We start from the raw sequence: 14,354 nt of genomic DNA, 5'->3' as shown, positions 1-14,354 counted from the left end.
GAACATTGACTAAGACCTAGGGTGCTGAGTCTTCGCTATCAGAGGGCCAACACCACCCAATCTCTGCTCTTCTATATAGCGGTCCTTTATTCCCTTGATACCCCATGTGGTGGAGACTTTCACAAACTCATAGGGAATGGTACTATTAGGAGATGTGGTTTTGTTGGAGCAGGTGTGGTCTTGTTGGAAGAAGTGTATCACTGTGGAGGTGGGCTTTGAGGTCTCATACATGTTCAAGGCACACCCAGTGTTGCCTATGGGTCAGGATGTAAGAATTCTCAGCTCGTTCCCCAGCACCATGTGTGCCGACATTGCCGCCTTGCTTCCCACCATGTCGATAATGGACTGAACCTCTGGATTGTAAGCCAGCCACCTCAATTAAATGTTTTCCATTATAAGAGTTGCTGTGGTCATGGTGTCTCTTCACAGCAATAGAAACCCTGACTAAGACACCCCAATTTGGCCAATCTCTAGAGCTGTGCAGGGCCCAGTGAATGACACAACAAAGAAATATTTTGTTTTACAGAGAAGTTGTGTTTTTAGCACAGTTTTATAGAGAGATGGCAGGAGAAAAGGGGGCTTCACTTACTACATCCAATATTAGCCCTCAGACAGCATTTTTGTTTGTTTTTTTTGTTTTTTTTTTTTTTTTGAAGCAGGGTTTCTCCGTGTAGCCTTGGCTGTCATGGAACTCACTCTGTAGACCAGGCTGATCTAGAACTCATAGAGATCCGCCTGCCTCTGCCTCCCCAGTGCTGGGATTAAAGGGGACATCTCTATGCCAGGCTCACGAGACAGCAGTTTTAATATAAGTTTTTCTGTCAATCCTAATTTTATCATAGCCACCCCCCCACACACACCTCACTGCTGACTGAACCTAGTGCTACACCCGTACTTGAGGTGGTTTCCCACTGGGCTATCCCCCTAGCCTCCTGATCCCATGTTTTCCCCATAAGCACGATGCTGAAGCACCTTTCTGGCTGAATCTAACCCACCTTAGCACCCTAGTTGACCTTGTGTCGACTTTGTCACTAATATGCAGTCTGAAAATTGAGGCCAGGTCATTTCACACATTTTCTCACTTTAAACAGTACTGTGTGGTGGTTAAATATTAGTACTCAATTTACTAAATCTTTATTATACTATAAAAGCAGCTGCCGTCTTCCTGGAGACTTTAGTGAAGAGTAGCTAACTAAAATCTCACGTTATCTAAAACCCAAATTGCCATGGCAGTGGCATTAAGAATGCTGTCTGGAGCTGGCGAGAAGTTCTTCCTGGTCTTGCAGAAGACCAGGGTTCAGTTCCCAGCACCCACTTAGAGGTTCTTAATCATCTGTAACTCCAGTTCTAGGATTCTGATGCCCTATTCCGGTCTCCTCAGAACCAGGCACCCAAGTAGTGCACAGACAAGCCTGCAGGTAAAATACTCATACGCTAAAAGAAAAGAAATGTATTTATTGAGACAGGGTCACACTCTGTAGCTCTGGCTGGCCTCAAATTCACAGAGATCCACCTGCCTCTTCCTCCGGAGTGCACTGGGATTAAAAGCGCGTGTCTTCATGCCCAGTGCCAAATAAATAAAGAAACCTCAAAAAAATAAAAAAAATAAAACAAAGCATGCAGTCTGGGGTCAGTGAGATGCAGGGTGGGAAACCTGACTCGAGTGTGGTTCCAGTACCCACGTGAAGGAGAACTCGCTCCAGTAAAATGTCCTCAGACCCGCTATACACACACACTGTGAGCATCCATATACAAAGCAAAGAAATGAATTACTACTTTTGTTGTCTGGAATTATTTCTAATGATGGTGCATTATGATGCTTCCCAGCATGGCTTCTAGAGTACTAAGATTACAGTCATTGCTTAGCGATCTCCAGCAGTAAATAAACTTTTGAAAATTCAGTGCCGGGAAAGGAATATTTATATATTCTGCTTTCACAATGTAACCTTAAATGTGGGCTCCAAATCAAAATAACCGGCTGTACATGGCCTTCACCTTAAATAACAGGCACCTACCAGTTCAAAAAAACATGGGGGTGAAGGATGGAATGAGGATCAAATTATCTCAGGGATTCTTCACTGGAGACACATCAGAATCATGAAGTCTTTTATTTTAATGTGTATGATATCCTTTTGGCTTGCACACTGGATGGTCTTATATAACAAGAAACCCAACTTGTCTGAGCTCTGAAGTCCCCAGGGCGGCTAAGGATTCATTCCTCTCCCCATGTGCTTCCCTTTCTCTCTCACCACCGGGTCCTGGGTGACCTCTTACACCCTCAGCACTCTCCCCTCTTTTCCACCCAACCCCTCCCCAAATCCCGTGGGCGGGCCTGAGAAGAAGCCCCGCCCAGCCTCAGGCCCCGCCTCCTTCGGCCGGGAAGCCCCACCCCCTACGGGGAGAGCCCGGCGCCCGGGCTAGGGGCGGGGCGGCGGATGCGGGGCTGGGGCGGGCCCAGCCGGGCCGCCCCGAGGGGCGGAGTTGCGGCGTCGCCTTACGCCTTTGCTCGTGGCTACCGTACCTCGGGGGAGGGGGAGCTGGCGGAAGAACGACAGGGGTCTTGGAGCCCTGCAGAATCGTGGGAATCGGGCCCAGGGGGTCACCGGAGGAACATGGCGCCCTGGACACTCTGGCGCTGCTGCCAACGCGTGGTGGGCTGGGTTCCGGTGCTCTTCATCACCTTCGTGGTCGTCTGGTCCTACTACGCGTACGTGGTGGAGCTGTGCGTGTGTGAGTACGGGAGGCGCGGGCGACGGGCCGGGCCGCGGTGGGCAGGCCGGGGCTGCGGCGCTGGTTGTTGGCCCACGGGCTGGACGTGGTTTCGGCCCGCGCTGCCCCGCGGGTGGTCTCCCTGGTCGAGCGTTCCGGCCCGCGCTGCCCCGCCGGGTGGGCTCCCTGGCCGAGGGTTCCGGCCCACGGCTCGCTGCTCTTGGGGTCCCGAGTTCGGGCCTGCGCGCCGCCCACGTCCGGTGCTTCCGGGTGGCTGCGGTCGCCTTGGGGCTTCAACCCTTCTGTGACGGAATGATCACAAAGGCCTTTCCTTTGGAACTGGAGAAAATCGCCCTTCGTAGATAGCTTCTGAGGTCAGTTTGGCTTTAAAAACAACAAACAACAAAGAAATCTTCTTCCTCCCAGATTGTTTATCTCTAACTGCGCGAGAAGAAGCGCGGCCTCCGGCCTGGCGAGGGAGGTGTGTCTCCAAGGTCTGCAGTGTAAGGAGACAAGGAATGCCATCCTCTCTTTTGGGCTGTATTGGACCCTTTTAAAAGATCATTTCGAATGTCAGTGCTGAATTTATACAAGATGTTTTGAGGCGCAAAGAATTGAACGAGAGGTGCATAGCACGATGAGCTTTTCTTGGCTGTTTATTTTGATGGTTTGAATTTTTTATACCTTTAATTTTAGGGCTTCGCTTTATTTTTACTTTCGCTGGTTTCCCTTTTTAATTTTTACCACGTAGTTCTTATCTGATTTCCTGGAATAAAGGAATAACATCACATTTTACTGAAAGGACTTGACCTATTGGTTCAGATAGGTTACCTTGAACGTGGGACGAAATTCTTTGTCGTCAAAACACCGGAGGCCATTACTGTCTGTGATATTGAATAATTGAATATATATATTTTATACCGACTGGCCCTTTTATGTGCTTATCTCATACCAGCTTTATCAAATGAAAATCCAAGGAAAACAGTCCCTTGGTTTCCCAAAAGCGATGCGGTTTTAATTTTCTGACAGCCCAGTTATCTACAAGGCAGCCGTTCTTTGGGGGAAGCATATGGGTTAAATACAAGAATGAAAAAAAAAAAAAAAACAAAGATGGCAGACTCTAGACCTCAGTTGTGGCTCTGGATTTGCTTAGCTCCGAACCAAGTACTTGTTTAAAGCTCAGGGTTGGAGAGGTGGCTCTGAGGTTAAGAGCTCTGGCTGCTCTTTCTAAAGTCATGAGTTCAATTCCCAGCAACCACTTGGTGGCTTACAACCATCTATAATGCGTTCTGGTGCCTTCTTCTGGCCTGCACTGCAGGCATACGTGGAGGCAGAACACGGTATACATAATAAATAAGTAAATCTTAAGGGGAAAAAAAGAAAAGCTAGGCTTTTGTACATAGAAAGACATTTATTTATCTTTAGTTTTTTGAGACAGGGTTTCTTTGTGTAACCACCTTGCCTATCCTGGAACTCACTCTGTGGACAGGCTGCCCTCGAACTCACAGAGATCCAGCTGAAGGAGTGCTCTACCACCACCGGGTTTTTAAGTGGCAACACCCTTAAGAAAATGACTGCACCTGAGAACATTGATTTAGGGGAAAGAGTGTGCGCTGCTAGCCTGAGCTACATAGTGAAGCCCTGTCTTAGAATAAAACAGCTGGGACTTTAACCTCAGCACTAAGGCGACACACACAGACATACCTTGGTGAGATCGAGGCCAGCCTGGTGAACATAGTGAGTTCCACGACAGACAGAGAGAGCTATGTAGAGAGATCCTGTCTCAAAACAACAAAAGTGACGCACAAGGATGCACATAGGCTAAGGCTCATTTGTGGAGGTCAGAGGCCAACTTTGTGGGGTCAGTTTTCTCCTTCCACCTTTACGCAGGTTTTTGAGATTGATCTCAGGTTATCAGGCCTGCGTGTCAGTTGTCTTACCTGCTGAGCCTCATTTTTTAGTTACCTCCGGAGCTACGCTCAGAATACATTATGGCATACCTTTCCGAGTAGTAAATTTGTTGAATGTAATGATTTTGATTCATCTTTTTAAAATACCAAAATGTTTGCTAAAATTGTTGAGTCAATTAGAATTGACTAGATTGAAATGTTTTGTTTTTTGAGATGGGGGTGGGATGGGGTGGGTGGGGGATTGGAGGTGGCTGGGATTGTGTCTCCGCGTTTCTGTGACGTCCTGGCTGTCCTGGAACTTGCTCTGTAGGCCTGACTAGATATTCGCTTGCCTCCACTGGGATCAAAGTCATGTACTCCTGCCGCCGCCGCCGCCGCCGCCACCACCACCACCACCACCCAGCACCGGCATGAGCTAGACTTACTGAAGGGGCACTGAAAATGCGAGTCAGGTTCAGATTGCACAGCTTAACTTGAAAATAGTTTTTGTTCAAAAATACCCACAGTGAAACAAAAAGTCCAGTTATGTTTTTATTTTGTCATCCCTTTATTTTTAAATTGTGTGTGTGTGTGTGTGTGTGTCTGTGTCTGTTTTGTCTGTCCCTAATCTGACTTTTAGGAGCTGGTTCTCAGTCTCTACCCTGTGGGTTGGGGGTGGTTGAACTCAGATCTTCAGGCTTGGCTGTAAGCCCCTTGCCCCATGTCTGCTCTTTAAAATAAAGGGAAATGACTGACTAGAGGGAGCACTTCCTTTACTCTCTTTTCTTGCTGTATCTCAAAACGTAGGTGTGTCTGCAGATGAAGGAAGTGAGACTGAGCCCTGTGGAAGGGCATTACTTAGAGCACAGTTGACTGCAGTGATTCACGCAAGCGCCTGGCTTTCGGAGTAATGTGTGGAGAAGACCGGGGATAATACTAAGTTTTAGTTTTAGATTGGAGTTCCCCTTTGTTCTCCTTTTTTTTTTTCTTTCCCCAAGCTGATATTTGAGAATACTAATTTAGACAACACGATTTGTTGTCCAAACCCAGAGCCTACCGGTTTTGATGCTAAGGTGCTGGTAGTGTCGGGATTATATGTGCTGCCTAAGAGAAGGAGCCCTTCCATCATCCTCACGTGCAGCTTGGAGATGGTCAACACCTCCTACTCCCACAGACACGGGTGTTCTGGGAATAGAGCCCCCACTCTGAAACACTGCAGTGAGAGCCATGATTCCAGGACAGGTTTCTATTGATTCATTTTGATACAAAGGCCTGACTTTGTAGTCCTGGGGGGCTCAAACGCACTGCAGCCCTCTTGCTTCCTCCTAAGTGCTAGGATTGTAGGGTTTTGTCCCTGTGCTCAGTCTGTATTTTGTTTTTTCAAAAGATGACTGATATATTTCCTGTAAGTATCTAAAAATCCTTGTTATTATTGTGCTGGGTGGTTTTATATCAGTTTGACACAACCTAAAGTCACCTGAGAGGAGGGAGCCTCAGTTGAGATGCCTCTGTAAGATCATACTAGATGTAAGTCTGTAGGGAGTTTTCTTTTCTTTTTGGTTTCTCTGTGTAATACTCCTGGCTGTCCTGGAACTCACAGAGATCTGCCCGCCTCTGCCTTGAAAGTGCTGAGATGGAATCTGTGCACTGCCACTGTCGGCTGGATGTTCTCAGTGATGGCTGGGGGAGGGCTCAGCCCTTATGGGTGGTGCCATCCCTGTGCTGGTGGTCCTGGGTTCTATAATAAAGCAGGCTGAGCAAGCCGTGTGGAGCAAGCCAGTAAGCAGCACCCCTCCGTGATCTGTGTGAGCTCATTTTTCCAGGCTTCTACCCTGTTCGAGTTCCTATCCTGACTTCCTTCAGTGATGGACTATGATGTGAAAGTGTGAGCCAAATAAACCCTTTCCTCCCCTACTTCTTTTGGTCATGGTGTTTTACCATAGCAATAGTAACCCTACCTAAGACAATGACCATACTTAATATCACGTACACATACTCAATGGCTTTTTTTTTTTAAAGACAGACTCTCACTATGTAGCTCTGGCTAGCCTGCAAGTCTATATAGACTAGTCTGGCTTCGAATTCACAAGAGATCCACCTGCCTCTACCTCATTGGTGCGGAGATCAAAGATGTGCAGGAGCCTCTCATCTCTTCCCCTTCACATTATTCTTTGCCGTCCCCAGGTAGCTAGATTGAATACAAAATTAAGGATTAAAGCCAAAATCAGGATTGTTGAGTGTCTGCTTCACAATCTCCAGTACTCTTCACCTTGTTCAGTGAATTTAGCTGTTCCCATGGTTTACTGTCCTGACGTTTTCTTTTCTTTTTTGGTTTTTCAAGACAGGGTTTCTCTGTAGCTTTGGAGCCTGACCTGGAACTAGCTCTTGTAGACCAGGATGGCCTCGAATTCACAGAGATCTGCCTGCCTCTGCCTCCCAAGGGCTGGGATTAAAGGAGTGCTCCACCACTGCCCAGCTGGGGTTCGTAGTTTCCTTAATAAAAGAATTTAAGAATTCAAGTAAAAGCACATGACAAAATTTATTATGTTTCAAAGAGAAATTACAGGGCAGGCAAGCTGTAAACCTCAACAGTTGCCTGGAGGAGGCAAATGGAGGGCAGACAACATGACACTAAGGGTCAGGAACCCCAAAATGTTGAGTCAAGAACCCAAATTTAAGGAAAGCATGCTTAGGAAATGTAGAAAGAAGAAAGGTCCTACTTCTCTGAAGAGTTGAGAAAACTGACTACTTCAGGAAAAGTGGCAGACTTAAGGACCCTACTACATGCCTGCCGCCCGTAAATTAGGCAGGGGCTCTGGCAAAGCACAATCCAGAATCTGAAGACCTAGTTTCGTCTGTCTCTTTAGCATGACTCTAAGTGAGTGGGGCTGTCTTTCCTTTAGCCAGTAACTGAACCGACCAAGCTTGAATGTTAGGTCTCCACCTAGGCCAGAAATTCCATTTCTACCTAGGGAGTTTCTTCTATTCTTAACACGGCTTCAAGAAAGGCAAATACAGGGTTTTACTGTGTAACCTGGCTAGCCTGAAGCTCACTATGTAGACCAGGCTGGCCTTCAGCTCACAGAGATCTACCTGCCTCTACCTCCTGAACAGCGCGATGTAAGTTGTGCACCACCCACCCCCTGATCTTTACCAGATTTAAAACCAGTTATCTGTAATTAGTTGGCAGTTAGGGGCACATGACAACTTGGCTTTCTCCTAGTTTTGTTAAGCATCTAAAGCTGCTCCCAAATGGTACGTTTTTAAAAATTACATATTCTAGTGAATGGGCAGATATATTGGCAGTAGAACAGAATGCCATATTTGGAAATAGGCAGTTCTAGAATACAATGAAGGTAGCACCTCAAATCCTGGAGGAAAAGTTGGGACAACCACTTAAGTGTCTGGTAAGAGAAAGTCCCATGCCTCTCTGTTCAGGATTGATTACACATGGATCAAACCTCGTTTTCCTTGTTAGGTGTTTACCTTCACTGCAGTCTGTCTTGTCTTCTGAGATGCTGGGGCCTGCTTTGCAAATACTTTCACTGGGCTGAGACCTGGTCTCCCCCAGATTTCTTCCTGTGTGTTGTTATTCCTCCCTCCCTGGGTCTTGTGGTCTCAGTCTCCTGGTTGTTTGAGAGTAAGCTGTGGATGCTGTGCCTGCTTACTGTAAAGATTAAGATTTTTCCAAGATTTTGCACATATATAGTTTGAACTTACTTTCTTTTATGATCCTCCTGACATCCCTGTTCTCACATTTCTCATTATTCTCCTTTGCCCCCTAGACAGTTTATTTCTACTGTCACGTTTGAACCTTAAATGACAGAAAACATTTGTCTTTCTGTGTTAGCTTAATTTGCATAATGTGATTCCCTCCCCTTGAGGCCCTTTTCTGCACACTTGGTAACTTCCATCTTCCTCCTCCTGCCCCACTGTCCAGTCAAGGTTACACATTAGAGACTGTTGTGGTAGCCCAGGTCTGCAATCTCAGCACTCAGACAGAGACAGGGTTGTGAGTTCAAGGCCAGCTTTTATGCAGTGGTTTCAAGAGCAGTTTGAGTTGTGAGCTAAGTAGTCTACTACATACTGAGTCCCCATCTCATAGAACAAAGTCAGTTGTGAGCATGTGCAAGGCACTTTGGTTTGATCCACAGCACTGCAATAGGGCTCATCCTTCACAGCAGTTCCTCTTTGGTGCTTTAATCTGAAGTGTTCCTCAGTCTTTATGCATCGAACTATGACATTTTTAAAAACACAGGCCTGGTAGGATGTCCTTCAGTTTGGATTTATCTCTAGTTTCAGCGCAGGGATTTCGAGGAAGGACTTGCTGCTCAGCTGTGGCCCGCACGTGTGGTCAGGAGGCAGCAGCCCGGCTCTTTCTGTGTGATTTGCCTCACCCAAGGTCACACCCTTTCTGGTGCAGTCTGCTGGCAGCGCCTGAGAGAGGTGGGGCTGGGCTGCTCCCTGCAGAGCTCATTGCCTTGTTGCTGCAAAGCCTGTGCTCCCTTCACAGGGCCCCCTCGGCTCTGTTCTGCTTCGCTTCCCCTTTTTGTCAGTTTCTTCTGGACAACAGGCCACGCTTTAGGCTCTGTCTCAGCCTTATGCTGAGTCAAGGTTTCTATTGCTGTAATGAAAATAAACACCATGACCAAAAACATCCTGGGGAGGAAAGGGTTTATTTGGCTTACACATCCCCATCACTGTCCATCATAGAAAGTAGTCAGAGCCGGAACTCCTGAGGTAGGAGCGAAGCAGAGGCCAAGGAGGATCGCCCACTGCCTAGCTCTGCTGTACACCAGTCACAGCTTACGAAAACGTCCTGCAGACGTCCTGCAGGCCAACCTTACACGGGCAGTTTCCAGCTGTGGTTCCCTCTTCTTGTGTTAGTCTAGCCTGTGTCAAATTGGAAAATAATAATAAAATAAAATAAAAGTAGCTAGCACAACATTAGATTCCACAGAACTCAGCCTAAGACAGGTAGGTATCTTATCTCGTGTGGATCACTGGAACTCTGACTCGTCTGTCCCTGGTCCTGCCCTGCGCTTCTATATAGCATCCTTGAAGATTCTTTTGCTTTGTTTTTGTTTGCTTGTTTTTGTTTTTTTGAGACAGTTTCTCTGTGTAACAGCCCTGGCTGTCCTATAACTCCTTCTGAAGACCAGACTGGCCTCGAATTCATTGAGATCTGCCTCTGACTTCTGAGTGCTGGGATTTACGGCATGGGTCACCACCACCCAGCTACTTTGAAGAGTCTTACTTGTAAAAAACAGTAGTTACCAAATGGTGATTTTTTTTCCTAATGCCACCATTTTATCTACATTTACTATCTAGAATTCTATAGGCAGGAATAACCTCCCTTCCTATATATTTCTTGTGTGTGTGTGTGCGCGCGTGCACGTGTGTGTGCGCACAGGACAGAGGATGACTCGATGGAGTCAGTTCTGCCATTTTGGGTCACAAGTGCCTTTACCCACTGTGACAGCCTGTTGGTCCAGCCTCCCTGTTTAGTTGATACGTTTGTTACCATGAACATGCAGTTCTGAATCCCATTTTATGAGTTTATCTTGTGGCTTAAATTGTCTCAGATTTGGCCAATAGGAGTCCCATCCCCGTTTCTGCATCCACCCTCACTTTTAATCCTTATTTCTGCCACCATAGTTTTTTAAGGTTGGTAATTTTCCTGGTATTGGAATTAGCTGTTTCAAAGTGGACCTAATCTGATTTTTTTAAAAAAAATAAAAATATTCAAGCACTAGAAGAAAGGATAAATGGATAATCTCTAAGGAGACACCAATGAAAGCCCCTCGTACTGTAGCTTAGAATTGCCAGATCTGATAGACAAAAACGGAAATGGATAGGCATAAATAGTTCACAGGATAAAATGAAAATGGCTTATAAACATAAGATGTTCATGCTCATTTACAAGTGCAGACTATAAAAATACCCTGAAGCACCAAGAGTTTGAAAACACTTAGACTAAAAAGACCCCAGGTGTGCATGCATTGCTTAAAGGAATACAAAATCCTTAAAAGGTTTTTGGGAAAAGCTAAAAATACAACAGACATGTACTTTTAGTTCCGTAATCCTGCTGTGAGGATTCCACACTGAACATAAGCTTCCACAAGTAAATAGCACATTCACAGGGTTATTTATTGATTGTTTTAATAACACAAAATTGGAAGCAACCCAGATGTCCACTCATGAAGTCTGATTGTAAAACAGAACACCCACATGATGGGAAACAGCAGTGCTTAAAAAAATAGATGGGTGCTACTGTGTAGTGATTGCTAGAGTGTCTAAATATTTCATAAGTCTCCTGCCCTTGAAAAGTCACCATCTTCCCCCCTCCCCCCAAACTCACAGAAATACACCTTCCTCTGCCTCCACCATCATCTTTGCTGGGTGTAATGGCACATGCTTTTAACCCCAGCACTCAGGAGGCAGAGGCAGGTGGATCTCTGTGACTTCCAGGCCATGGTCTTCAGAGTGAGACCCTTAGAGGGTGTCTACAGTGAAGCCAGTTTGCTGGCAAATAAGCTTCAAGTAGCTGGGCTGGCTGTAGATGTACAACTACACACCGATAAGAACATTAGATGTTTTCCTCTAAGGCTAAGTGAGGGCTGTCAGGAAGTGAGACTAAGTTGTTAAATTCCGGCTCTGGTGACAGATACATATAGCTGGCAGAATGGAGAGAGCACGTGTGTAAAACACCTGAACTTCCTTTTCCTATATGATGTCTTTGAGACGCAGTCTCTCTGTAGTCTTGGCTGGCCCGCCTCTGTTTCTGAGTGACAGGTGGCGTGCACCGCCACACCTGGCTTGGATTCTTTCTTATAATCAGCAAATATTTTTGCTTTTGCCTTCCCTCTCTGTGGCTCCGCAGTTCTGGAAACATTTAAATTCCACCGTTAATAAACAGTAACAAAGGTTTACACTGATCCTCCTGATGAGTTTTCAGAAGTGAGCCTGGGCACTACTGGAACTTCTAAGACTTTTGGCTTTACAACAGGGTTCGTTACTGTCAGGGCCAGTTGGACTGCCAAATAGCATTAATTTGGACCATGTGCTCACCATTCTTCTCATGAAACCAGATGTCCCAGCAACAAAGTGCTGATTGCCTAGAAGCAGACCCAGTTTCAGTATTGAGCCCGATCGTCTCCAGGACTCCAGGGGGACACCGGTTTGCCTTGGTCAGACCCGTGCAGCCTGCCAGAACTGCACTGTCTTTGAAGATGAGTAGATGTGAGTTCCTAACCACACTTAGTGACACCAGAGAAGGAAAGCTAGGGCGACTCTGGCCCTTTTTGTTCGTTTTTTGCATCTGTGGTACTCTTTGATGACTCCCTTGGCCTGAGATTCTTTACTGTAGTCTATGACACACAGCTTCAGCTAACTGTGTACAGTCAACATTCCATTCCCCTAGTTTCTTCGTGTCAAGATTCGTGTGTCATGGGTCTTGACCAGTGTATTTGCATGCACACCCATGCAGACAAGATTCTTGTTGTAAGGATGCGGTTCAGAGTTTTTACGCTGATGCTGTGAAGGTCGTGCTCTCTTCCTGTGTTTGCTGTTTTCCAGCTATCACAGGCCACTTGACAAGAGGGCAGCATTGACTCGGCTAAGGCTTTGCTGCACCATCATAAAGAGAATCTTCAACCTTTTTTTTAATCTATAAAAAAGTTTGTTTGTTTGTTTGTTTGTTTTCTGGGCAGTGGTAACATATACCTTTAATCCCAGTACCCTCGAGGCAGAGGCAAAGAGATCTCAGTGAGGTCGAGGCCGGCCTGGTCTACTGAGCGAGTTCCGGGACGCCAGGGCTACACAGAGAAACCCTATCTTGAAACAACAACAATAATTTCTTTTTCACATTTGCTTATTGTGTGTGTGCACCATGGCAAATGTGCCGAGGTCAGAGGACAGTATGGTAGAGGAGGTTGTCTCTTTGCGCATGTTGGCCGCAGTTGAGTGGTTGAACTCAGGTCCTCAGGCTTGGCAGCCTATCACCTTGGAGTCTCCACCAGCCCTCAGTTTTAAATGTTTATTCTTTAATTAGTGTGGCAGGTATTGTACTTCTCAGGAATTTTCATTCAGGTCATAGCATTATCTTTAAAATTGTTTAAATTATACAATTGTAATTTTTATTGTACAGAACATATTTTTAATGTGTGCTCAGGGAGATGATGGGGCCAGGGGGCTGAAATATTCAGGCCTTACCTAACAATCTAAGATGGGTTGAGAAACCTTATGCTTCTGTGAAGTGTATTTAAAAAAGAAAAGTAATGAACAAAAACATTTCTTAAACCTGATGTTAATTGCACGATTTCTTTAGTGTTATGATGCTGGTGGATGAATAAATTTATTTTTGGTTTGTTAAGAAAGTGTCCATGTGGTTCCAGTTTATCTAGAGATTTTAGTTCAGATTTGGTTTTGGTTAAGTCCTGCTGATACATACATACACATACATACATATGTAATTCTTTGAGTCTTAAATATAGAATAATGTGTGATGCTGGAGACGAGGAAGAGCGAGAATGAGAACGGATGTGAGAGAGAGGAGTAGTGACAGGAGAGGGTGGTGTTTGTTCTGGAAGTGGGGGCTCAGGAAGCTTTAGAGAGGCAGGAGTGTCCACATAGCTCTGAGGGATGGTTCGGAAGGAACATAGTATTGGTGACATTGTGTTCTGTAACAGACCAAAAGCATGAGCCAGACAGATGACTCGAATACGCAGGTCTGTAGTGCTGGCTGCCCTGGAGGCACGTGCCGAGGAGTAGTCAGCCATCGCCTTTGCTGTAGAGAGTGTTAAACTGATACGGCAGGTGCCTTAGTGTGGGATTTGAGGAAGGTAAGGAAAGAGATGGGAGGGTCTGGAGCAGTGTTGGAAATAGTCTTGTCCAACATGGTTTTGGATCGTCCAGAAAGAATGGGCCGTAATTCCCATCTTTTCAGGCACTGTAGAGGGACTGCTTTTAGGGTACTCGAAGGGTCAGAGAAGATGGGGCCTGAAGCCATGACTCTGCAGCCTTGCTCTTGCAGAGAACCTGGGTTCATTTCCCAGGATCCATAGGGCAGCTTACATCTGTAACTCCAGTTCTAGGGGATCTGACTCCCTCTGCTGGCCCCCATGGGACCAGGAACAAAGCAGTGAATCCAATGTTCAGACCAAACCCCATATACATAAAATAAAAATAAAAACTTATTTTTTTCTCCCCGAGACAGTGTTTCTTTGTGTAGCCCTGGTTGTTCTGGGACTCACTTTGTAGACCAGGCTTGCCTCAAACTCAGAGATCTGCCTGTCTCTGCTTCCTGAGTTCTGGGATTAAAGGTGTGCACCCCTATGCCCAGCTAATAAAAACTTTTTTAAAAATACTACAAAATGGAAAAAGATGGAGTACCTTTTCTCTGTCAGCTACCCTAACTTGATATCTTTACATGTATACATGAATTATTACAGTCTTTCCCTAAATATGATGGCTATCATGCTTCAGTTAAAAGGAAATATGAATGTGTGCATAGGCCAGAGGCCCATCTGACATCTTCCCTCAGGAACTAGGCACCTTGATTTGCATTGTATCTCCTTTCATCCAGCCTCGTCCAGCTGTGTTCTCTTATGTCCGTCCCGAATGGATGATGAGGTGAAGTTGGCTGGCCATCCAGGGGTCTGCCTGTAACTCGTGCACAGAACTAGGATTCCAAGTGCTCGCCTCCCGCACACGGGTGCTGGGGATCAGCACGCGCCCTTGTGTTTCCGCGGCCAG

The 14,354-nt window shown here is 46.0% G+C and overlaps 1 protein-coding gene across 5 annotated transcripts in view; it reads left to right on the top strand.

The window, feature by feature from the left end:
* Positions 1-2,469: 2,469 nt before the first annotated feature.
* Zdhhc20 (zDHHC palmitoyltransferase 20) overlaps positions 2,470-14,354 on the top strand; it is a 60,121-nt gene continuing 48,236 nt past the window's right edge. Inside the window, exon 1 of one of the 5 annotated variants that reach the window (XR_015739447.1) lies at positions 2,470-2,730. Coding sequence is in view for 3 of the 5 variants with exons in the window: in XM_087912127.1 (XP_087768253.1) it covers positions 2,613-2,730 (118 nt within the window). In the remaining 2 variants the exon portion in view is untranslated. Of the gene's footprint in view, positions 2,731-3,065; positions 3,084-14,354 lie in introns of those variants that run through there. The other 4 variants (XM_087912127.1, XM_087912126.1, XM_087912128.1 and 1 more) reach the window with 4 other exon arrangements.

The sequence above is a fragment of the Myodes glareolus genome, chromosome 12 (assembly GCF_982192425.1).
Source record: "Myodes glareolus chromosome 12, mMyoGla1.1, whole genome shotgun sequence".
Taxonomy (NCBI): domain Eukaryota; kingdom Metazoa; phylum Chordata; class Mammalia; order Rodentia; family Cricetidae; genus Myodes; species Myodes glareolus.
The sequence above is the reverse complement of the archived record's forward strand: the minus strand, read 5'-3'. Positions and strand labels throughout refer to the sequence as shown.